A 19,610-nucleotide genomic window follows, 5' to 3' on the forward strand; every position below is an offset into this window, starting at 1 on the left:
TAGGTAACGTAGGTAACGTAGGTAACGTAGGTAATGATATTATCGATAGGAACTATCAAAGGTAATCACAAGTAGTTCGATGAAATTTACGAAAGATGTTTTATTCACAAATAGAGTGGGTGATAAGAGAGTACAAAAAACGAATAAGAAGGAAGTATAAAAGAAGATAACATATTTCATGCGTAATATAAAGAATGGAACTTCATAAGACGCGAAGTACTTGTAATTCTTGTTATAAAAATAGTTACCAGCTTCTCGATTCATCATTTAGTTAGTATCTATCAAATAGTGTTAGTGCTAGTATAGAAATCGTTGCATCGTCATCAGTTTTATTATCATCGGTTTACATTGTAAATATTTTTTTTCTTGTATGACGTGAAAAGAAAAAAATTAGAAAGAAAAGGAGTAGAAAGAGCAACTAAAGGGAAATTAAAAGGAAACTAAAGAGAATTGAAGGGAATAATTGTCTAATCGAAGAAAATCGAGAGAGACTGACTCTTTCTTTCTTTTCCTCTATTAATGTCGCACGTATGAATTTTGTAAAAATTTGATATTGTTTTATTTATTGTGAAAAAGGACGAGTCGTCGAAAATTAAAAGGAAAATTAAAAGGAACGAAAGAAAAACAAATAGAAAAGGAAGAAATAAAAGAAAAAAAAAAAAAACAAAAACACAAAAATAGAAGAAAATGTATCGAAATAGAACGACAAATGTGAATGAAGATTTATTACGTGAACGACAAAGATGTACTTTCGATTCGAAGGAATTAACTCTTTGGTTGAATGGTACTTCTGAGAAAATAGCTATACGACATGAATTAGGTAATGCATAATATGACAATACTTCTACGGGAATTATACCATTGTTATTTACATTTTACATCGATTTCATTCGTACTTTTTCTTTTTTACTTATTTTCTTTTTCTTTTCTCTCTCTCTCTCTCTCTCTCTCTCTCTCTCTCTCTCTCTCTCTCTCTCTCTCTCTCTCTCTCTCTCTCTCTCTCCTTAATTTCTTTCTATTATCCTTTTTTCCGTTGATTCATCATTCTTTTTTCCTTTTCCTCTTATCTCTTTACAAAAAGAAATCTTAAAAAAAGTATCTTAAAAAAATTCAATGGTTCTCGAACTTTTGTACTTTTGTACTTTTGTACTTTTGTACTTTTGTATTAACTATCTCTCATATATTTTAATATTTGAAATGACTCCGTATTTTTGATAAATTTCTTTGATTTGAACAAAATGTTTATGATACATATCGTTAGATTATATTGATTTATAATTTAATTTATAAATATAATAAATTTTTTCTTACATAGCAGATATTCAAGAAAAAAAAATAAATAGCGTTCAAAAAATAGAAGTCCTTGTATTATTGCATTGTCAGAGGCGTTATTTTTTTTATTTTTTCTTTATTTTCTTGTTATCTCATTTTTTATATATATTTTTTCTTTTTTTCTTTTTTATTTTCTAAGTATTATAATAAACTTGTTTGGTAATGACAAGTTAAAGATAAGACAGATAGGTATTTAAATTTCAAAAAAGATATATTAACAAAAATTTTTTAATTTTCATTTTATATTTATCATATGAGAAAAAAAATTTAAGATAACATATTTTAAGTACCTTCCTTTAATCCACTTTAATAATTTTTGTTTCTTTTTCCTCTTTTATTTTTATTCATTTATTTACTTTTTTCGAACAACATTTAATATGTTGATAAACAATGAAATGTACATTTTTGTGATTACAACTATGTATAATGCATTGTGCATATTAACATTTTTTTTAACATTTACGATATCAAACTTACATTTTATTTTCAATTAAATGATATTACTGAATTTCATATTAATTCAAACAGATTTTACATTGCGAAATTTTTCGAATATCACGCAGTTCTTTTTTCTGCCTATGCATATGTAAAAAATACACATACACACATTACATTGGCAATATGCATTAATCATCGACCAGTTTTTCATTGATAAAGTAGACCTTTGGTAAAAAGAAAAAAAAAAAGAAAAAAAGATGAATAAAAAGATAATACATCAAGTAATTTATATGTATGTGTATATATATATATATATATATATATATATATATATATATAAAATTATCTAATAAACAAGCATATGAAATATTTGCTATAATAACCGTTACAATTTTCATAATTTTGTCATTAATACGTGAACGAGTTGAGAATGATCGATTCTCAAATAATGAGATGTATCAATCGATTGATTTTAAAATATAATTATTCAAATTTTTTTTATAATACTACGTTCATCATTAAAGTTATTTTATTTTTAATTTGTATGAATATTTTTCTGTGTGTGTGTGTGTGTGTTTCTGAGGGAGTAAGAGAGAGAAAGAGAGAGAGAGAACACAAAGAATAATTACTTATACCAAATTATAAACAACAAAAATAATTAATTATACATTTCGACTATTCTGTTTTTGTATTTGTGTTTTTGTATTTTTATTAATCACTTTGTATAATTATATATATATGTGAATATTATTTATCTAATTAAGTACATAGAATCTGATTTTTTTTTTTTTTTTTTTTTTTTTTTTTTTTATGATGTTAATTAATACAATCTATTGCATTATGTTTATATTTATTTATATAATTAATGTTGTTTTATATTTAAATTTTATATTTACCATTTTAAAATATTATTATTTTATTTTTATTATTTTTTATTTTATTATTATTATTATTTTGATTATTATTATTATTATTATTATTATTATTATTATTGTGTTCATCTTTTTTTTTTTCTTTTCTCTTTTTTTCTTATACGACTAGATGTAAATTGTACATTCGAATAGTTTTAATATCAATCATTTAATTTTGTATTTGATTAATATATATTATGTAAAAACACTTATACTTCTTTTGATTTAATATTTATTTTATACAATTAAATGCGTTTTTTCTTTTTGTAGAAGATACTTTTTTAAATGATCCCTTGTTGCAAGATAAAGTTCCTGCAAAGTATAAAAGTCATAAGGAAACTTATGAAGATGCTGTTAGAAAAGGATGCATTGTTTTGAATAAGTTACAATATCTACAAAGTGTAGGAAAGTCCGATATGCATACTTATATGTAAGAAACAATTAATATTTTTTAACGTAATATAATTTTTTTTTCAAATTTAGAATATATGTAACATATTTTGAAGAAAACTAAATTTGATTCTTTTTTTTAAATCATTATAAATTATTTATGTTTTTTCTTATAGACAAATTTTAGGTGGAATGTTAGGATCTGCGATATTAAAAGATGGAAATCCATTAACTTTACATTTTGTAATGTTCATACCAGCATTATTGGGTCAAGCTACACCCGAACAACAATCAATTTGGTTATCGAAGGCTTGGTCTTGCAGTATTATAGGAACTTATGCTCAAGTAAAATCGATATTGTCTTTTTAATAATTATTCTCATTAATTGTTATTTTCACTCTTAAAACATTCTCTTCGTCAAATTGTATTTATTTATTAACATTTTATTGTTGGTTCTTAGACAGAGCTAGGCCATGGAACATTTATCAGAGGTTTGGAAACTACTGCGACCTATGACCCTGAAACACAAGAATTCATATTAAACAGTCCAACTTTAACATCATACAAATGGTGGCCCGGTGGTTGTAAGTACTATTTATTTTTTTTAAGTATTATTTCATCTATTAATTAACAATAATGGCTCATGCCAAAATAATTTACTTTATGATTTCTTCCTCTCTCTCTTTCTCTCTCTTTCTTTTTTTTTTTTTTTTTTTTTGTCCTCTAGAACATCCCACGAATAATATTAAATTATGTCTATTTATTTTCAGTGGGTCAAACTGCGAATTACGCCGTAGTAGTTGCACAATTGTACTCGCAAGGCGATTGTAAAGGAATACATCCATTTATCGTACAACTCAGAGATATAGAAACGCATGAACCTTTACCAGGTATATAAATATTTTTCTATTAATTTATTGCAATAATAATAAATTACTGATTATGAGTATTAATGATTCATATTTGTAGGTATAAAAATTGGAGAAATTGGAACTAAATTAGGAATGAATGCAACTAATAATGGTTTCTTAGGTTTTGAGAATGTTAGAATACCGAGAGATCATATGTTGATGAAAAATTCTCAGGTAATAAAAGAAAAAGATTATTTTGCTTCCAATAATATTCTTATATTCATATATTCGACCTCATTAAAGAAAAAGGAAATTTTTTTATTTTTCTTCATTTGTGTGTTCGTTTAAAGATATTAGAAGACGGAACTTATGTCAAAGCAACAAGCGATAAATTAACTTATGGTACAATGATGTTTGTTCGAGTGGTATTGATACAAGATATTGCAAGTTATATTTCTAAAGCAGTAACCATTGCTATTAGATACAGTGCAGTAAGGAGACAAAGTCAAATAAAATTAGAGTAAGTGATTATAAAAAAATTTTTTTCCCCACGTGTAAATATATGCATTGTAAAAATTATTGATATTCTTGAGTTTACTTAAAAGAAAATTTACATATTAAAAAATCATTTGTAATTTGTACGAAGTGATTCTAAATGTCTGGGGAGGAAAAAAAATCTGAATCATCCTGTATACCGTATTATTATTAGTTCTTTCTAAACATTTCTTTTCGTTTAGTGAACCCGAGTCACAAATTATCGATTATTTGACTCAACAATACAAACTATTCCCAAATCTTGCGATGTATTTTGCGATCATTACGTCTGCAAATTGGATTTGGAATATGTATAATAATGTATCGGCTGAATTGCATCAGGGTGAACTTGAAAGACTCCCAGAAGTATGTATTTTATAAATATTCTCTAGATCATATATATGGTATATATAATACATAAAAAAAAAAAACAAAAAAAAAATAAAAATAATCTAATCACATTTTCTTATTAAAGTTACATGCACTTGCATGTTGTCTGAAAGCAACAGCTTCATCCGATGGAGCAAGAGGTATCGAGGAACTTCGACTTTCTTGTGGTGGTCATGGATACATGGACTCCAGTAATTTACCTGTTACGTATGGTTTGGTAACAGCGGCATGTACTTACGAGGGTGAAAATACAGTATTACTTCTACAAACTGCAAGATATTTAATGAAAGTTTGGAGACAAGCTGTAAGAGGTAATCCATTACCACCTACAGTAGAATACTTGTCTAATATAGCACGTGGCACAAAACAGGAACCTTGGGATGGTAGTTTAATGTGTATCGTTAGAGCTCATCAGGCAGTTGCTGCAGGGTATAAATTATATAGATTTCATTTATATATATATATATATATATATATATATATATATATATATATATATATATATATATATATATATATATATATATATATAACATTCTTAAAGATATTTTATAAATTTGTTTGTGGTAATTATTTCTTTTTATAGAAAAATTCGTCTGGCTAATCAGAATATGAATAGTAAAATAAAAAAAGGTCGTTCCCCTGAGGAGGCCTGGAACGAAACTAGTATCGAATTAATGCAGGCAGCTGAATCACATTGTCGTGCTTTCATAGTAATGAGATATGTCACGGTTATCAATGAGGTGACTACAGTATCAAAAGAATTGCATATCGTATTAAAACAATTATGTACATTGTATTGCACCTATTGGGTATTACAACGAATGGGTGATTTCTTAAGAGTGAGTCTAACTTTTTCTAAATCTTCTTTCTTCTTCTTCTTTATTTTTTTGTTTTTCTTCTTTTCTTTTTACCATAGAGATTGTTCATAAAATTAATTGACTAATTAATTAATTAATTAACTATTTTGTCTTTAGTTCTCTAGCTTAAAAAAAGAAAATATATCGGAGTTACAATTACATTTGGAAGAAATGCTAACAGCTATTCGACCTAATGCTGTAGGCATAGTAGATGGTTTTGATATACCAGACGAAATTCTTGGATCAGCATTAGGAGCTTATGATGGTAATGTTTATCAACGTCTTTACGACGAAGCTATGAAGAGTCCATTGAATCAAGAAAAAGTAAACGAATCTTTCCACAAATATTTGAAACCATTTCTTAAAAGCAGATTATAGCGTATATGTTAAATGTTAAAAAAAAAAAAAAAAAGAAAAAAAAAAAGAAAAAAAAAAAAGGAAGAAGTATGTTTTTCTTCTTTTCTCAATCTGTTAAAAAAAAAAAAAAAAAAAAAAAAAGAAATTTTTCTAAGAAAAATTAATTAGAATAAATTAATCCTTCTCGATTAACAGATTAAAAGGTATAGAATGTGATAATGGCAATATGTAGATTTTATATGCATTTATAATATTATTGAAATCAAAATGATTGAATGAGATGAAAAGAAGAAAGAAAAGAAAAGAAATGAAAAATAGTTACTTCATGTTAATTTTTTTTTGTTTTGTTTTAATATATATATATATATATATATATATATATATATATATATATATATATATATATATATACTTACGATTCTTTCTCTCTATCACTCTTTCTCGGAAAGAATTGTCTTAGATTTTATATGGTGCTAGAGTTATTAATACATTTAATCTTATCATAAAACAAAGATGATTATTTTTCTATGTATTTTTGGTAAATCTTTATCGAGGTGAAACAATAAAGTATAACTTTTTCGAATAATCCACAATATTTCCTTTCATTAACTCGACGTTCTTATTAATTCAACAAATTCATTAACAAATATATATATATATATATATATACACACATATATATATTCTTTTATGTGTATATATATATATATACATATATATGTATATAGGATGCTCCAAATAAAATGTTAAAAATAAATCTTGTCGAAAAAGAAAAAAAAAAATAAATAAATAAATAAAACGTGATCCAAATAAACGTGTTGCAAACTATTTTCATTGAAAAACAAATGTATACCAATTAAAATGTTGCAAATTATTTTCATCTAAAAATATATGATGTTTGAAATAAAATTTGTCTTGCAAAAAATGTATTACTGAAAAAAAATTATTATTTTTTCATATATGTATTAAACAATTAATCCATAGGATGCCATTAAAAAATGTAAATAGTTTGTAACACTTTCTTAACCACTCCACATATATATGATATATATATATATATATATATATCATACATACACGCTCACACATGCACGCACAAACACACACACACACCCATACACACATATATATATATATATATCAAATAAGTCCCTAAACTTCTCCTTACAGAATACAATATTTATTTACAGAGATAGGAGCGACGACATACACTGTTTAATTATTTACGATACTAAATACGATAATAATAATAATAATTATTGTTGTTAATTCTTTGTTAATTACAATGAATCAATTAATTCGATAATAATAATAATAATTATTATTATTTACGTACGCAACCCGCGATAATTATATTCTCAAAATTCTAATCTTGTCGTCGTACACATGTTTTGCTACATTGTACTTGGGCAGGAATGTTAAAAGGCGAAGTTTTTTTTATTTTCTTTTTCTTTCTTTCTTTCCTTTTTTTTTTTTTTATTAAATCTGAAAGTAAATAATAAAAAAAAAAAAAAAAAAAGAAAAAGAAATTATATACGAGGTCAATGTCGCGGGCGAAGAATGCATGCGTACATTATTTCTGTATACATATACATATACATATATACATATTCACATATGTATTCGGTTTAATAACACAAGTATGTGATCAATATATATATACATATATGCTGCATGTATGTGTGCGTGTGTGTGTGTCATGTGTTGTGTATTTACGTGCGTAGTATATATTTAGGGGGGACAGAAGGGAGCACAGAAACGATACTTACACTTAAAAAATAATATTCGTTAATTAATAATTATCATTAAATATTAATATTAATCGGATTCATTTTTTAAAATTATTATAATTATTATTATTATTATTATTTAATATTATTATTATCATTATATTATTATTACTCTTATCCTTATTAGTATTGTTGTTATTATTATTATTATTATTATATATTTATTATTACTATTATTATTATTATTATTATTATTATTATTATTATTCTCATTCGTCCACTTGGCCTATGTGGGATTTCTCTCTTTCATTTTTTCTTTTTAATTGCTATAACGCGATCTTATGGGATAAGTCTTATAAAATATGTTGTTTTCATTACATACAATTATTATATTCACTATTTTTTCATAAATTAATTTTGTAGACAATGTCTCTCGAGTATTAATAAAACGCGTGTTTATAGCGAGCTTGATTTAAAAAAAAAAAAAAAAAAAAAAAAGGTGGTACATAATCGCACGCCTTTTCTTCCATTTTGTTCTTGTTTTTTTTTTTTTTAATTTTGTTTCTTTTCCCTTCTTTTTCGTTTTTCTTTCTGTCTTTCTTTTCTCCTCGTCGTTCTGATTTTTCAACGAAGACATTTTGTTTTCACGATTTTGTAAGAGACACGATGGTTAAAACGCCGTTTGTTGTTTTTTTTTTTTTGTTTTTTCGAAGATATCTTGTGTGTGAAGAATTAATTACTATCTAACAAACAATTCTGTTCATGTATGCTTGTGTATGTGTATATATATATATATATTTTTTTTTTTATACATTTACACATATATATATATATACACACGATACTTATGTTATATAAATATTACGATCCAGTTTCAGGTTCCTCTTTTATTTCATTTAATTAAATATTTCTTTTTTCGTTTTTTATTTATGGCGAAAAAGATGTCTTCTCGAAGAGGAAGTAATTAATTAATAAATTAATTAACTAGGAAAAGCTTTCTTTTTCCTTTTTTTTTTTTTTTACTTTTTGTTAAAGTTAATAACAACAATAACAAAATACGCGCGCGTGTTATTAGAAAAAAAAAAAAAAAAAAAAAAAGAAATAAAAAAAATAAAAGATCGTCATCATGTTCCGATATTTAGATCGCGTAGGCTCAACGAGGATGTCCCTTTTATTCGACAATTAAATTTTTTCATTAATAAAAAAAAAGTTGAGAAAATTTGTGCGCGTAATTCGTAAAATATTTCTTATACTTTTCTAGTCCCGATACATCCAAATAGGATTAGAAAATAAATTTTTCCCCTTACAAGAAGAGAAAATATCAATTAATAAATACATATATAATCGTGATGAAAATTTACTATAGGATAATAATATACTATATGAACGACTTGACTTGACTTGATTTGATTTGATTTGACCAATGATGGACGACACATTTCTATAATAGTAACAATAATAAGGCGGACTCGTGTAAAGTTCGTGTCAAATCGTTAGATTCCGTGTGATATAATATAATATAATATAATTTAATGTAATATAATATAATATAATATAATATGGCAGTACCGGTATGATATAGATATACATTAATTTTTATCATTCTTATCGATTCTTTTTTAATTTCTTTTCTTTTTTGTTAATTTTATATTCCCATATTAGACACGATATTCATCGAATGCTATGAAAGATTTATTTTTTCATTATTATTATTATTATCATTATTGTTATCATTATTACTATTATTATTATTATTATTATATCTTTTTTAATTCTTTAATATATATATATATATATATATATATATATATATATATATAATTTTTTTTTTGTTTACGACAAATCACACACGGGGGGTGGGGGAGAGATTTGAAACGGACGCATAAAAATTCTCGAAAACGTTATTAGATCTAATTAATTCGAATTTTTGATAAACAAATATAAATGGGACTGATTAATACGACACGAGAAATAGATTTGGTCCTATGTTCAAATGACGATAATATTAAGCGAGCGCATATGTCGCTATTGTCGTTTATCAACAAACAAAATGATAAATATTTTTCTCTTAATAATATTTCGTTAATTATTATTATTATTATTTCTTTTCTTTTTTTTTTTTTTCAATCGTCATCGTCGTAGTCATCATCATTGTCGGGTGGAAGAAGGAAGCGATGCCATTTTTCCATTATAGCGCGATTAAATTTGAATTTCTTTTTTATTTCAACGTACGTATGTAAATCCGATTTTTAAAAAAGAAAAAGAAATTTTAATCGCATATATATATATATATATATATATATATATATATGTATGACACTGTTTATGGCTAAAACTATTACGCATTGAATTACTATAATATCTTAGAAATAAATGCAATTATGTGAATGTTCTAAACCTATTGAAAATCATTATTAGAAATGAATTAATTCAACATTGCAAACATTGTTATTGAATTAGATCGATCCAATGAAACCGGTTCATTGTATTACACGATCGAAGTATTATTTTCTTTTACAATTAATAATAATAATATTATATATACATATATTCATTGAATATATATGTATATATATTTTTATTTTGATAAATATATATATATATATATATATATATATATATATATATTAAAAAATTAAAAACAAGTGGAACGTTAAGGCGCAAACGTTCAGCCTAAGTATATAATTAATTAATTAATTAATTAATTAATTAATTAATCAATCAATTGATTAATTGATCAATCAATCAATCAATTAATTCATTCATTTAAAATTGCATAGACAAAAAAATGAACAGATATCGATTGATTATCGAGAGACATGTAAGTTTAGAAAAAAAAAAATAATAATAAAATAAAATAAAATAAAATAAAATAAAATAAAATAAGATAAGATAAAATAAAGATAAAAATAAAAATTAAAGGCGGTCGATCGTTAATCAAGTATCGATATGTACAGAGTTGCTCGCTAAACGATCGACTACACTTATAATTATAATTATAATTATAATCATCCATAGGCTTATTATTATATTACACATTTGCGTGTGAGAAACATCATTTAATTTTTCTCAATTAAATCTCGTTTACCCTTTATCTCGACAAATTCCCGGGGTCGTAATATTTCCCCATCATTCTTCGTCATTATCATTACAGTATCAATACGTATTTTTTCTTTTCTTTTTTTTTTTTTCCTTTTTCTCGTTCATCTCATAACTTACATAACGTTGTAAGTTAAAACAATGGGAAAATACAATTATGGTTTAATCGTGAGTAATCGGGATAAAGGGCAATCAGAGGATTCGGCCTTTAATCTTTTACATTGATTGCATTATTAAAAGGAAAAAAAAGAAAGAAACGACGCTAATTATTCCTTCTTTTTCTTCTTTTTTCCCTTCCCTTAGGGAAGATAGCAACAAAAAAAAGAAATCAACAATATTATTAATGTGGTGGCCCTTTTCTTTACTTATTTTGTGTGTGTGTGTGTGTGTAACAAAACAAATTTCATTTCACGTTTCTCTCTCTTTCTTTCTCTCTTTCATTCTGTCTCTCTCATTCATTTTCTCTCTCTCTCTCTCTCTCTCTCTCTCTCTCTCACTACGCACACATAAATATATATTCATAATAATAATAGTAATAATAATAATAATAATAATAATAATAATAATATGCAGCTATACATAAATGCATAGATTTTTCACACTACCTATTGGTTTGTGTAAATGCATTCGGAATCGGTGTCCATGAAAATTCTTTTGTTTCATTTTTATTTTGTTGATATATATATACATATACATATACATATACATATACATATACATATACATATACATATACATATACATATACATATACATATACATATATATATATATCCCCTCCTTCCACCAAAAGCAAAAAAAAAAAAAAAACCAGAAACGCGAACACCATTAAAACATAATTCATATACATACAGATTCGTCTCGTTTTTTATATTTACTTGAAGAGAGCACAAATATACATTATGATCGATGATTGATTAATTAAGAGTTTATTAAAAAGTAAAATAAAATAAAATAAAACAAGGAAAAAAAAGAAAAAAAGAATTAGGAATGATAAAGAAAACAATATAAGAAGAATCTCGCCAAGAGTATGTGCTCGTGGATATAAGAAAGGAAATAAAAAGGAAAGATAAGATAAGATTGGATAAACATAAAAAAAAGGATAACACTAATATGGCTGATTTTATCGATCAATGCTCGATAAAAAGGTTTAAAAGTTAGATTAAAACGCATCGATCTGAATCCGCTTCGTTCTAAAAAAAAAAAAAATAAAAAGAAAGAAAGGAAAAAAAAAAAATAGAAACGAAAAAAGTCACGTAAATAAAAATTGATCGGACATCGTAAATTTATCGGATAATTTCGAAATCGATATGTCGTGGATTTTGAATTGGAACAAAAAAAAAAAGAAAACAAGAAAAAAGGAAAGGGACAATAAATTATTAAAACTATTAAGAGTTAAAAAAAGAAAAAAAAAAAAAAAAAAAAAAAAAAAAAAAAAAAAGAAAAAAAAAAACAACTAAAACGCAGGTTCGTTCGCGCGCATAGAATCATTTAGTTTTAAATTAACTATTATTATATGTATATATTTATTATTATTACTTTTTGTTTTTTTTTCTTTTTTTTCTTTTCTTTTCTTTAGAAGGAGAGAGCGGAGGTAGGACTGCAGAGCGCGTTTCAATCGCTACACACTAATGTCTGATTGGCGAACGAGTACGCTCTAAGATAATCGAGTAAGATTATCATCGTCGCAGGATTGGTCGATAGCGACGCGTCTTCTCGTTCGCCATATTTGTTTTGTTTGTTTGTTTGTTTGTTTGTATATTTTACTTTTTTCCTCGTTTTCTTTCTTTCTGCTTTTCTTTTTTATGTATATATATATATATTTTTTTTTTTAAATATCCTATAAGGAGCTGCCACATGTTACGCCGTTTTTTTGCTTTTTTTTTTGTTTCTTTTTTTTCGTCGTAGTCATCATCATCAACATCAACATCATCGTCGTCGTCATCATCGTCGTTATCATCATCGTCATCATCATCATCATCATCATCGAGCATAACGGCTAGATCATTCAAATCATCGTCCAGCTACGATCGTCTTGATACGTCGATTCAATCGAACGTGTCTTTCTATTCCCTGGCTCGAAATCACGACATTCTACCAGAATATTACTGGTAGGAATATTAGCCGGTAACGAAGCCAGACGGGCTACGTCTCTTCAAGCATAAAATTCTCGATTGTGATGGGGTGCGCCAGGTTTTGGAAAGGCTTGAGCCGCCGGCGATCTTCTTGGCTCGTCCAATGCGTACGAACCCTCGTCTTTTTTGCGCATTCTATAAACGATGAACATCACCACGAGTATGGCACATAATAGGCCGACTACAGCTCCACCGATCACCGCTATTAACAAAGTAATCGTAAATTTATTTTCTTTGTTTTTCTTAAAAAACAGGAAAAAAAAAAGAAATTATAATAATCTGAATGAAATATCAATGTAAATATTTGTCAATTATATACACTTTCTACGTGAATTCTATCTCATTCCTTTTTTTTTTTTTTTCTTTTTAATTACAACCATGATTATAATAATATGAATAAAAGAATTTTTGTCTCGATTATTATCCTGCATTGATTTTATCATAATTTCTTTGGTTAAAGCTGAGATATTTTATAGATATGAAATGTATGATCTCAAAAAAAAAAAAAGAAAAAAGAAAAAGAAAGAAAGAAAAACTGCAACTTGGAAAACAAAATCAATTATCATTTATATATATATATATATATACATATATATGTATATATGATAATTTATCAAATAGGTATATACCCGCTAGAACGCCTGGCTGTGCAAAGAACGAACTGGCACGATCCTCGTGCTTTGGATTCATTATGTAAACGTCTTGGCTATCGCCAATGTTATCCACGTGCTCGTCCTCTCCGGTCGAAGGCTCGATTACATCGACCTCTTCGTTATCCACTCGATTTATCGTTTCTTCGTTGGTCTACGAAAAACAAGAAAAAGAAAAAAAAAAAAAAGAAAATAATAAATAAATAAAAAAAAATATATATATAAATTAGACGTATTCGAATTTAAATATACGCATATCGTATATATTTATGCATGTATATCAGGATGTACGGAGTTTTTGTACATGTACCTTTTTCATACATAAAACATGTACTTACAATATACATAATTTATGTACAAAAAAAAAAATGATAAAAGAAAAAGAAAAACTCAAACAAACAAACACTCATACTTGAACTTTATTGTTGTTGTTGCTCTCATCAATAGAATATGGTTCCTTTGGTTCAATTGGTTTTTTTGGCACTGGTTCTATTCTGTTATTGGTCGTGTCGAATTCTAAAAAATGATGAGAAGGAAAAAAAAAAAATAAATAAATAATTAATACACACATAAGAAGAAATTGTTATCGATATAAATTATTATTAGTTATTTATTTATTTTATTTGTATTTTATATTTCTATTTTATTTGTATTATTTCTCTTTTTTTCCTTTTTTACCATGTTCATCGTCACCGTCCTCGTCGTCAGGGCCAAGGCCACTACCGGATGCTTCAAGGTCGTCTCGTCCCTCGCTTCCACCTCGTCCAGAACCTTCCGAGGCCTCTTGATCGTCCAGGTAGAGATCGTCCGGAAAGGAATTGTAATTCGAATTTCCCAACGTTCTCTCGCCCTTCTCGTTCTGTTCTTTCTATAAACAATTAAAAAAAATCAATAATAATAATAAGTAACAATATTAATAAAAATAATAATAAAATAATAATAATAATAATAAAAACACAACCAGAATAAAAATGTTTCAGAACAGACATTGGTCTTACACGGATTCTTATTAGTTAATAAATATTGCTGCATTTACAATTATCGACCAATTAAAATCAAGTAAATTAAATCTTCATGTAACAAAGCGATGAATTTTCTTATCGATATTGTGAATAGACGTACGAAATTGCACGTTGCATATTTTTCCATAAAATAAATAATATGCATCGATTAATGAAAATTAATGTAAAAATCTAATCTTTCTACTACTATTTGAATCTATCATCGAATTAAATATATATATATATATATGAACATGCATACATAGATATACTTTTTAACCATGTAGATATATGCAATTGTAAAAAAGTTCGTATTGTTTGAATTTTATGCATCGTATTACTAATAAAAAAAAAGTTCTTCAAATAGACTTGTGTTTAGGTCAATATATACGAGCTCAACAAATTTTTCTGAGCTTCTTCCTTCTTTTTTATTTTCTTTTTTATTTTTCTTGTTTTTCTAAATAGAGGTTATGTTTTCGACGTATCTCATAGGTAGGTCGAAAGAAATGGTTTTTCTAAGAGTTCAGTTGAGGTCAAGAGATGAGAACTTGGAAAAAGAAAAAAAAAAGGGAGAAGTGAAGAGATTAAAAGAAGACAGACAGAGAGAGGGAAAGAGAGTAAGAGATAAAAAGAGAGAGAGAGGAAGAGAGATAGAAAGAGAAGAATCACCGTGGGTGGTTTGCTTTCCTCGTCCTTCTTTTCTTTCTCTCTTCCTCTCTCTCTCCCGCTCTGTCTCTATCACTCACACATAAATACGATGCAACTCTCTTACACTTTCGATTCCAAAAATAGAAATGTTCCATCAAACGAAATGAGAACGAACACATCAGACCTTTTTTTCTTCTTACACTTTCCAGACTCGAAATTTAGAACCCAATTATATCGCCGAGCTTTTTTTTCCTTTTTATTTTCTTTTTTAGTTTTCTCTTTTTTGCCTCGAGTCAACAAACTTGATTACAAACGAAATACGAGACTATTATCGAATTCCTCCACCCCTGTCGCACTACCACCAACCGAAAAAAAAAAAAAAAATAAAAGTATACGAGGCTGATAATCCCTTTTTTTTTTTTAAATACATACATATAATAATAATTCGATATCGACGGTGACGATAACTTTTCGAAAAAAAGGTTCATCAATACGCCTCCTCTTGATCGGTAAATAATTTTCGAAATAAGTAAAAAAATTCTACGATACTGACTGAAAAAGGAAATCAAAAAAGAAGGAAAGAAAAAAGAAAGAAAGAAAGAAAGAAAGAAAGAAGGAAAGAAGGAAAGAAAAGAAAAAGGATATTTCTGCATTTATTTAAAAATAATCTGAAATTAATGCATGCGTACCATTGTAAACAAAAAATAATCATAAAAAATAATTGACGTAAACAATGAATAATAACATAGTTTTTATCCCCTCTCATCGAATGTATCGGACCAATCACGTTACGATTATTGACCCTCGAGTCATTGTAACCTAAAAAAAAAAGAAAAAAAAGAAGAAAAAAGAAAGAAAAGAATTATTCGCAATAGAGAAAAAGAGAGAGATAGATAGATAGATAGATAGAGAGAGAGAGAGAGAGAGAGAGAGAGAGAAAGAGAGAGAGAGCCAAAAACGAATGGGGGAAAAAAGTCATTTTTGCGTCGATCGAAGCGGAACGATCATGCGTGCCTGCCATATAAATTTGTGTGTGCGTATATTCGAATGCATCGAGAATGGGCCGATCGATATAACAAAATTCGTTTCAGAAATTCCGTCCGCGTTCCATCCTATTTTATTATCGAAGGACGAAACTCTTCGAATATTATTACTTCCGGTGTGTGCAAACATTTTCGCATTTGTTTCTTATTATTTCAGATTTGGCACGTACTATATACATTCGCGTTAAAAAAAAAAAAAAAGAAAAAAAAAAAGAAAAATAAGAAAAGAAAATAATAATAACTAAAATAAAAATAAACAAAAAAAAAAAAAAAAAAAAAAGAAAAAAAGGAGGAAAAGAAAAGAAAACATGTCATTATTACGCATATACATGAAAATGCATTTGCGATATTATTTTAATCCTTTCTTACGATGAAGATGAAGATAGAGATAGAGAGAAAGAGAAATGCGCGGGCGCACGATGTTATCGACCTTATCCTGAACACGCCTCTTTCCTGGCGCACCACCCACGATCATACCTAAGCTAAAAATCTATATATGTATATTTTATACATACACACATACACACACATACACACATATATATATATATTTATATATATATAATCTGTACATACATATATATACATACATACATCATACATACATACATATATATATGTACATATATATATATATATATATATATATATATATATACGTAGACACGAATAGACCTATTTTTCATTTATAAATATAATTCCTAGAAATATTTCCACTATTATTTATGAAATTACTTACTCGTTCGAATTACGAACAGAGAAATTGGAACCGGTATATATGTGCCTATGTATGTACGAGAGAAAGAGAGAGAGAGAGAGAGAGAGAGAGAGAGAGAGAGAGAGAGAGAGAGAGAGAGAGAGAGAGAGAAAATCGAAAATGCATGCTGGCTGTTGAAGAAACGAATCCATTTTCTATGCGCGACAAGAATCTTCAATGAAATTGAATTGAGATTTCTTGAATGAAAAGAGGAAAAAGAATATATCAACGAATAATACCCTAATACTTACAGAATTTTCTTTCAGTGTCGTATAAGAATAAGATTACCGGTGTTTCCTCGTAGATAGAAAAATGGCAAATTTCGAGGATGGATGCGCCACGGTTTTAGGCCAGGTGGTGACTGCGTCACTCTAGTACGATCTCGAGCCAGCAGGCGGCACTGCGCGAATTTTCTCTTTCTCTCTTTCTCTCTCTCTCTCTCTCTTTCTTTTCACTCCCTCTCTTTTTCCCCTTCCAATATACCAATGTCCTTATAGGTAACTCATTCTCAGTAATAAGATGAAAAAGTACGATGTAGATTACATTGGAGGTAAAAAAGAAAAAAGAAAAAAGAAAAAAAAAGAAAAAGAAATGAAAAAAAAAAGAAAATAAAAAAAGAATTGTATAAATTTTCTGAGTTTTTTTCGATCGATAAAAATGTTCCGTAAGTAAATTCGTTTCAAAGAACATTTACGTACCTATGTATTTGCTATATATTTGCTTACGTACCTATGTATACATACAAAATGAGTTCCTTCTGTTGTTTTTCTTCTTTTTTTTTTTTTAATGCTTGCTCTTCCAGCAATTAGACGTGAATTTGACTGGTCGTTTGACAAAAATGAACATGAAAGTGGTTCGTTGAGTACGCAAGAGGGTGAATACGTGGAAATGTGGAAAGAGAGTAAACGCATTCGTCAAAAGAGAGAGTGAGAGAGAGAGAGAGAGAAATAAGAGAAAGAAAAAAAAAGGAGAAAAAGAAAATCCACTCTTTTATTTCTTTCTTTACACTCAACGATTCGCACGCTTAATACTAAAGTACAATTTAGAAACGTTAGAATCTTTTTCTTCAAAAGAAAAAGAGAGAGAGAAAGAGAAAGAGAAAATCCAAAATAGAAAAAAAAAAAAAGAAAAAAAAAAAGAATTCTATTACTCGATCGGTAAATTGTTGATTAATCGGTAATCATCGTTATCTTCTTTATCAATAAAAGATATGTGCATCTATCTCGAATGAAAATTCCGCTAGGATCTCTACTATCGTTAACTTATCTGTTTATATTATTATTACTATTATTATTATTATTATTATTATTATTATTATTATTATTATTATTATTATTATTATTATTATTATTATTATTAGTTTTATTGAAAAACAGAAAAAACAAAAGAAAAAGAAAATATTTATCTTAAATCCAATGGTAATTGGTCTAGAAGAAAGATGATAAGGGTCGAAAGGAAGCCTAACATATGTATACCGTTAGAGTCCTAACGAATTACTGCGAATTCTAGGAGCTCGATAAGAGGGATTATGGCACACCAGCGGAAATAGTTTGGTGTTTCAACCTCTATGACGAGTCTAGGATAGTCTGACTTGTATTTTCCCTCCCCTCCGCCGTTTTCACTCTTTCTCTCTTGCTCTCTCTGGCTCTCAAGTTTCGTTGGGGGGTTGGTGTATAAGGGGCCGTGAATCAATACAAGGGCCAACACACCAACCCTGCCAGCCGGTATACCAGAGTCTCCAGCAAGCAACTTCTCATCGTTCTTTCTCCCTCTCTATCCTTTTCTTCTCTCTATCTCTGTGTCTCTTTCTCTCTCCACTAACATTGCCCACTTCTGTTCTTCACCAAGATGATACCCCAACCATTTCATAGATTTCTTTCTCTCTCTTTCTCTTTACAGGAGGAAAAGATCGATCAATTCTGTTCTTCTCCAAAACCACTAAAGTTCTCTCTCTCTCTTTCTCTTTTTTTACGTTTTCAGTAAAGGCAGAAGTCGAGGTCGCAAGGGCGTTCCATAACCTATACTTCGATTCGTTTTATGATACAGGCATCCACCACCCCTACCTAGCCCACCAACTCCTCTATTCAGCCATTTTGTTTTTACTTGAGGGAGAGAGAAAAAAACAGAAAGTTATATCGGCACACATACACATATATATTAAAATGTATATGTATATAGTATAAACTAACTTTACATAACCAATACTTCGATTAGTTTTATGTTACACCCTCTTTGTCCAGGCATTTTATTTTCTTCTACGAACGACCATTTTGTTGGGACAAGATGGAAGGATGTACGGTATATACCAGGGGATAAAAAATATCTGATTGGTATCACATATTTATTACTTTTAACTGTTCATAAACCTTATAATACGATTTCCCCATTTTATGAGACACATCCTCTTTCTGTTAGCCATTTTAGTTTCTTCTTGAAACGGCCATTTTGTTCTTCCATTTGATAACGTGCAATTCTTTCCTCCTT

At 27.6% G+C, this 19,610-nt stretch overlaps 2 protein-coding genes across 3 annotated transcripts in view; one reads left to right on the forward strand and one right to left on the reverse strand.

Moving 5' to 3' along the window:
• The first annotated feature begins 108 nt into the window (after positions 1 to 108).
• LOC118444159 (acyl-coenzyme A oxidase 1) lies at positions 109 to 6,333 on the forward strand. The gene is made up of 11 exons (XM_085660952.1): positions 109 to 820; positions 2,952 to 3,111; positions 3,248 to 3,416; positions 3,532 to 3,655; positions 3,842 to 3,961; positions 4,041 to 4,156; positions 4,273 to 4,442; positions 4,660 to 4,822; positions 4,932 to 5,275; positions 5,433 to 5,688; positions 5,824 to 6,333. The coding sequence occupies exons 1-11, from the start codon at positions 688 to 690 to the stop codon at positions 6,082 to 6,084; spliced, it is 2,016 nt and encodes a 671-aa protein (XP_085517078.1). The 5' UTR covers positions 109 to 687; the 3' UTR covers positions 6,085 to 6,333.
• Positions 6,334 to 11,260: 4,927 nt separating this feature from the next.
• Positions 11,261 to 19,610, reverse strand: part of Sdc (Syndecan) — a 29,172-nt gene continuing 20,822 nt past the window's right edge. The window contains exons 1-5 of one of the 2 annotated variants that reach the window (XM_035871996.2): positions 15,425 to 15,671; positions 14,356 to 14,545; positions 14,090 to 14,193; positions 13,657 to 13,831; positions 11,261 to 13,229 (exon numbers count right to left, since the gene is read on the reverse strand). In XM_035871996.2, the coding sequence (XP_035727889.1) occupies positions 13,048 to 13,229; positions 13,657 to 13,831; positions 14,090 to 14,193; positions 14,356 to 14,545; positions 15,425 to 15,505 (732 nt within the window). In that variant the 5' untranslated portion in view covers positions 15,506 to 15,671 and the 3' untranslated portion in view covers positions 11,261 to 13,047. Of the gene's footprint in view, positions 13,230 to 13,656; positions 13,832 to 14,089; positions 14,194 to 14,355; positions 14,546 to 15,424; positions 15,672 to 19,610 lie in introns of those variants that run through there. The other variant, XM_035871997.2, reaches the window with a different exon arrangement.

Source organism: Vespa mandarinia, chromosome 13 (assembly GCF_050613455.1).
Source record: "Vespa mandarinia isolate Hongniang chromosome 13, ASM5061345v1, whole genome shotgun sequence".
NCBI classification, from domain to species: Eukaryota; Metazoa; Arthropoda; class Insecta; order Hymenoptera; family Vespidae; genus Vespa; species Vespa mandarinia.

Bases quoted from the DNA above. Each gene is read 5' to 3' on its own strand.
- LOC118444159 (XM_085660952.1), top strand. From the start codon at position 688: ATGTATCGAAATAGAACGACAAATGTGAATGAAGATTTATTACGTGAA. The intron at 3,417-3,531 runs GTAAAATCGATA...GTTGGTTCTTAG, and splicing joins TTATAGGAACTTATGCTCAA to ACAGAGCTAGGCCATGGAAC. The intron at 5,689-5,823 runs GTGAGTCTAACT...TTTTGTCTTTAG, and splicing joins GAATGGGTGATTTCTTAAGA to TTCTCTAGCTTAAAAAAAGA.